Genomic DNA, 5,785 nt, shown 5'->3' on the forward strand with positions numbered 1-5,785 from the left:
CGGGAGCAGGACCGCTGCTGCAGCTCTGATGTGTCGCGGGCTCTCTGGCAGCACTGGGGGAACTGGACCCCACCACTGACGGGCAGCCGCGAGCAGTGTGCACACTGCAGCACGGGGAGAGTCATGTCTTCACCTGCTGGGTTCCCCGGCCAGTCCGCGGTGCCACACTGGCCTGGTACCTCAACGATCAGAAACAGGAAGTCAACCTCTCGACTGCGGACGCTGCCAGAATCCTCACCCTCACCGGCCAGCACTCCGACCACCAGCTCAACTGTTCCCTGACCAACCTGACCTCCACTGAGACCTACAACACCTCCATCCTCCTCAATGTACAGTGTAAGGTCCGCGGTGTCGGCCTGCTCCAGACCAGGATGTGGGGAGGGCGTGTGGGGCTCCCATCCAACTCGGGCGGGACCATAACCCGCATCTGTCACAGCCACAGCAGGGCAGCATCTTGTCAGTCTTGTGCAAACAAGGTGGACAAGCACTCCTGGACCCTGGCGAGACAAATCCTGCTCCCAGCTGTGTTGCCCCCATCCCACCTGCCCATCTCTCTACCTCTGTTTTTTTACCCAGATAAGCCAGAGATCCTGCAGAAAGGTGCCCGCTACCAGGAGGTCAAGGGCTCTGGCCTTCTCCTGGTGCTCTTTGTGCTGGTGCAAGCCAACCCACCCGCCAGCATCACCTGGATGGACCAGGATGGGCATGTGATGGCCAATGCCTCCAAGTTTCTCCTCCTCGGTGCCACAAGCTACCCAGGGCTGGCAAACCGCTTGCTTCACATCCATCTCAGCTGCACAGCTGGAAACCTCTCCGTCAGTGCAGCCAAGAGTGTGGGAATCACTACTGCCTCCCTCCTGCCCACAGGTAGCTGCTGAGGGGTGGGCATGGTGCAATGGCTGGGTGGAAGGGTGCTGAGGGGGTCTGTGCTGCCCATGCAGGTCTGCTGGATGCCCGTGTGGAGCTGCCTGTCCTGGGTGTTGCCATTGGAGCAGCCCTGGCCCTAGCTGCCCTGCTCAGCCTGGGATCCTGTGCTGCCTGCCTGGCATGCCGCTTGCCCAAGCTGGTGCAAGGTCCAGGGCAAGCAGAGGGCAACAGCCCACCCAGCCAATGCTCCCATTGCAACAGCTCTGAGTCCCCGCAGCCCCAGGGCACACGTCTGCCCCGCCAGACCCGGTCCCTGCCACCCAACCTGCGCCTCGGTGACCTTGCACAGGAAGATGGAGGTAAAGCCCTGATGTGCCAGTGCAGCGAGACACGTGGGGCCCCAGTTCCTGCCTGGGTGAGGAATAGATGTCCTGGCTCTCATCCCCTTCCTTCCTTGCAGCTTCCCCCAAGGATGCAGGAGCTGGTGCTGGGGGAGAAGAGAGTGCTCTGCTGGGTCTGGAGAATTCCCTGGTCCTCAGCAAGCTTGGTAAGGGGAGCAGGTGGGCCAGCAGCCCCAAAAGATGTGTTGTGGGACATGGAGCTCCGTGGCTGCCCCAACAGGCAGTGAATTCTTTGTCCTGCAGGTTTTGTCCAGCTCCCAATGTCCGGGCGCATCTACAAAGTGCCCAGCATGAGCAGTGATGAGATCTGGCTGTGAGCTGCAGCGTGGTGCCTGTGAGCCAGGGCTGCCCAGCACCAGGTACGTACCAGCCCCCGGAGCCACGCAGCCGAGGGTGCCAGGAAGGCTGTGATCGAAGTGGGAGTTGGCCAGCCCCAGCTCTGTGCTATGCTATGTGATGCAGGGTTTGGGAGCTGTGCTGTCAGCCAAGGCACGGTTTTATGTAGTCCACAAACTTTACCAATATTCTATTATAATCAAAATGCATCAAAGCTGTTTATAGCCAGGCACTAGTACTGTGATTCCTCCCGGGGTAAAGCCAAGCACCAGCTTTGCTTTAGCAGGTTTGCGACTCGCTTGCTGCATGATCCTCTCTGTCCCTGTCCCTGCTGCTGTGGCAGACAGGTGGGAGCTCAGCAGAGCAGAGCCGTCCCAACAGCAATAAACTGAATTCAAGCATCTCTGTGGTGCCGCACAGGTTATTTCTGCTTGGCAGGAGCTAAGGGACTGTTCTCAACAGGAAAGGGGGTTCAATAATAAGGAGCAGAGGAGATTCAAGATCTCCAGGTCAGAGCTTGCAACACCCTGAGCAGATCTGCGTGTTGTGTCTGAGTGTGGAATTTATTCCTGTTTGCTCCAGCCCTCGTAGCATGTGCTCAAGGAGCCTCTGCTCTGCAGCACCTGTGGCACAGAGAGCCTGACACTGGGAAAGGCTGGTTTAATGCTGAACTCCTTGGGAACAAGTCAGAAATGGAGCCATTAGGCAGCTTCTGCAACAAATACAGTGAGTCGAGCCCTACTCCCTAACACAGAACAGCCCGGCGATGTCTCTTAGACCAGAGAGGCTTCTGATTTGCTGTGTGACATCTCACAACCTGCTCTGGGTACATCTCAGTGTCCAGCGGCAGATGGTGATCCAGGAGATAAGGCTTTAATGTGAAGCATCAATTAAAGCTCAGCACCTCTGCCTCCGCTGCTTGTGAGGGTGGGTTGGATGGTGGGCTCCTACTCTTCTGCCCATCAGCCAGGGGCTTGAAGTGCTGCAGGGAAAAGAACATGCTCATGCAAAGATTTGACTCCCGTTGCTCAGAGCACACACATGCGTCTAAACCCGCTGGCCACACTGGCTCTGCGTGAGCAGTCATCCCAAGGAAACGCATTCTGGCTTGTGTTGGCCTGTTGATCAACACAGCACCTCAGCCCGGAGCATGGCCTAGCTCCCTGCGTCAGGCAGAGGCACCAGGGACAGGAGCGGCTGAGAACACGTTCTCTGAGGCCCAACAGCCCTTTGTACACCCATTGCACCGCAAAGCCAAACGTGAAGGGAGCAGCTGTGCAGTGCTGCTAGCTGAGTGAGCAGCACCTGGGTGGAGCTGCATACCTGCGAGTTCTTGAACTCCAAGAACAGAGAGAAGAGGACATGCAGAGGGTGGATCCGGCTCTTGTACACGGGGATGTCCAGAATGGCTGTGGGTGAGATCAGAAGTGCATGAGGGCACCTGGTCTGTACTGCCCCACACAGAGAATTGTCAGGAAGGGCTGAGCTCCCCACTGCCCACCACCACCTGGGCCTCCACGCACCAAAGACCCCTGTAGTACAAGAGCCCACCTCCCACTGAAGCAGCGGGGAATGATCCCGACTGCTCGGGGCTGAGCCTGCAGCTAAAGCTCTCGCTTTCAGTGAGCGTGCCAGGCCAGTGTCACATTGTGACAGCAGCACAGCCTCCCCAGCTCACCACAGATCATGTCGATGTATTCGGCAAGGTCACAGCTCATCTCCGCGGGCGGAAGGCCCACCTGGAACAGAGGGGGCTGTCAGATCTGCTCCCAGACCGCAGGAGCCTGGCAGCATACAGAGGCCACTGGGGCAGCAGCTGGGAATTCCAGTGTTGGGCTGCTCCCCAACTTCTGGCAAGGGCGGAGTCGTGAGGAGGAACAAGCCCAAGAGGACTGGGCTGTGGGATGGAGCAGGCACCCAGCTTTCATGGCAGATGGTTTCTAAGACCATGTGCTGAGCTAACTACTGGTCAGGCAGACAGTATACCTTTCCCAGGAGCTCCTCAAACTCTGGTGACCATTCCTGCATCAGGGTCTCGATGTCAGGCATTGGCCTGCCGGGGAAGAGAAGAACATCAGCTTCAGGATCACACACAGCCTTCCACTGCCAACATCAGGGCTCACCTGGAGTAATGGACTGTGGCAGGAGGTTTGCAGCGATGCAGTTCACTAATACTTTCAATCCAGCTCTCAATGGCTTTGGGGTTCTTTTCTGCATTCTCCAAACTCTTCACTTTTATCTGCTGCTAAAAACACATATATAAACCTGGAAGTGTTTCATGATGTTTTGGGGCTTTTTGGGAAACCTGCATTCACTCCTGGTGAACCAGGCCTTCTCTCTTTCCCAGCTGCACTTTACCAACGGATTTCTGCAGGCAAAATGCCGACTAAAACTGGGCATGAACAACCAAAAGGAAATAAAGCATCACCTGAAGTGAACAGACCCAGAGTTTGTATCAAGACTTGCCTGAAGCAAGGCTCAGATCCACTGCAGTTTAAAACTATGGATTAAAGCAAAAGGTCTGGTTTTGCTGCTTTTAAAGTGAAGTTCTCAGTTCTAAGAGTAAAATGCCATGGTTTTACTCCAGGAAGTGTGCAGCAAGTGTGACCTCCCTCTCCCTGACTCACTGTGATGTTGTGCTGCTTGGAGTTCTCTGTCAGCCAGAGGGAGAGCACAGTGGGATCCGACTGCTTCGTTGAGGGCTCATCCAGGACCAGCAGGCCAAGGTTGTCAGGCTTGCCATCAGGACGAGGAACCTGCAGGAAAACAGAGCCCTGTTCTCTGTGGAGTCCAGGGCAGGTTTGTACAGAGCCTCCCTGTGGGCTCTCTCAGATGTGCATTCTGAATACGGTGCTGCCTGAAAAGCACACGGTGTTGGGAGAAGGAAAAACCCAGCCTTTGCCCCACGTTACCCAAGTGCTGTTTGAGAGGTGACCAAGCTACCAGTGTAGTTTCCCAGGTGTCCCTGCCCATCACGTCTGGCAGCGCAGGGACAGCCCAGGCCCCAGGCTGCACGGCCTGGCCGCCTGCGTGGCCTGACGCTGTGTTCCACTTCAGTTCATGGGGCAGGACAGAGAGAGGAACCTGAAGAAACTGTACCTTTAAAAATGCATCAATGTCTCCAACAGCAGGAAAAAAAAAACAGGAATAAAGTCTGGAATAAAAGGCTGCAGCTTGTGCTCAATCTCTATTGTTTTGGGTGTGTACCTGGAAAAAAACCACCACCACAGCATTCGTGACTGGGAACTGTGCTGCAGTAATTGACACAAAGGAGAGCCAAAAGCAGGCTAAACCCTTCCACTCACCTCTTGATATATTCAAAGAGATCTTTGATTTCAGAGGACACTTGCAGGTAGTCAAAATCTGCTGGATTGAAGTCACTAGTAAAAGGAAGAGAATAGTGGAGAAAGATTAACGTGTGGCAAGTTCTGTACAACAGAAACCAGGCCCCAGTTGGGGCAGACAAGTGTGGGAAGCCTAACTACCAAGCAGCAAATCCTCTCTGGAAAACACTTCTTGCACAGGGAAAGCACTATTGGGCCCCATTTCGCCTTGGACCTGCTGGCCAAGAAAAGCACCTGAGTGATGGACATCTGTGATCATTCAGTCCCACACAGCGCTGTCAAAAGAGGGCTAAGTGCTCTGCACAAAGGCAGCAATAGGATAGCAATTAGGGGGTCGGCAATAGCTTAGAAGTTGAAAACGATGGAAAAGAAGAAGAATTATCAGGACCTGAGTGACATGTTCGAGATGGTCCTTCCCTTTGCTGGACCTCTCCTGCCAGCCCGGCCTGGCTGACACCTTGGGTGTGGCCTCTCCTGGGCACAGCAAACAAGCCCGGGACCGGTTCACCACCTGGAGGAACCACCACCCTGGAGCATCGGGGACGAGGAGGGAGGAGCTGCCTGTCCCGATGCCCACGACTCTGCTCAACCTCGTGGGATCAGGGGAAACCGGCAGAGCCGACAGGGCCCGAACGGCACCCACCAGCCTCAGCCCCTGCCCCTCTGGCCAGGAACACCGCTCACCCCTCCAACGCGGCCCCGTGCTCCTCCGAGTCCTCCTCCGAGTCGCTCTCCGAGGAATCTTCCTCCGAGTCCTCATCGTCCTCGTCGTCATCCTCGCTGAGGGTGGCGGGGCCGGGGGGGTGTGCCGCTGCCTCCTCCTGGACGAGAGAACCG

General features: G+C 56.0%; 2 protein-coding genes across 2 annotated transcripts in view; one reads left to right on the plus strand and one right to left on the minus strand.

Annotated features, from left to right (window-relative positions):
- TMEM25 (transmembrane protein 25) overlaps positions 1-2,007 on the plus strand; it is a 2,544-nt gene extending 537 nt beyond the window's left edge. Inside the window, exons 2-6 of the mRNA XM_017738424.1 lie at positions 52-336; positions 577-867; positions 942-1,226; positions 1,328-1,414; positions 1,512-2,007. Of these exons, the coding sequence (XP_017593913.1) occupies positions 52-336; positions 577-867; positions 942-1,226; positions 1,328-1,414; positions 1,512-1,585 (1,022 nt within the window). The 3' untranslated portion in view covers positions 1,586-2,007. The remainder of the gene's footprint in view (positions 1-51; positions 337-576; positions 868-941; positions 1,227-1,327; positions 1,415-1,511) is intronic.
- A 139-nt stretch (positions 2,008-2,146) lies between these two features.
- Positions 2,147-5,781, minus strand: IFT46 (intraflagellar transport 46; the record flags this gene model as incomplete). Its single annotated transcript, XM_017738391.1, is given in 10 exon segments — positions 2,147-2,586; positions 2,928-3,013; positions 3,283-3,343; positions 3,591-3,657; positions 3,728-3,849; positions 4,232-4,360; positions 4,704-4,736; positions 4,739-4,811; positions 4,910-4,984; positions 5,633-5,781. Coding segments are annotated over 10 exon segments (891 nt in total), but the record flags the coding sequence as incomplete, so codon positions are not given.
- Positions 5,782-5,785: the final 4 nt, after the last annotated feature.

Source organism: Corvus brachyrhynchos, unplaced genomic scaffold (assembly GCF_000691975.1).
Source record: "Corvus brachyrhynchos isolate BGI_N302 unplaced genomic scaffold, ASM69197v1 scaffold46, whole genome shotgun sequence".
Taxonomy (NCBI): Eukaryota; Metazoa; Chordata; class Aves; order Passeriformes; family Corvidae; genus Corvus; species Corvus brachyrhynchos.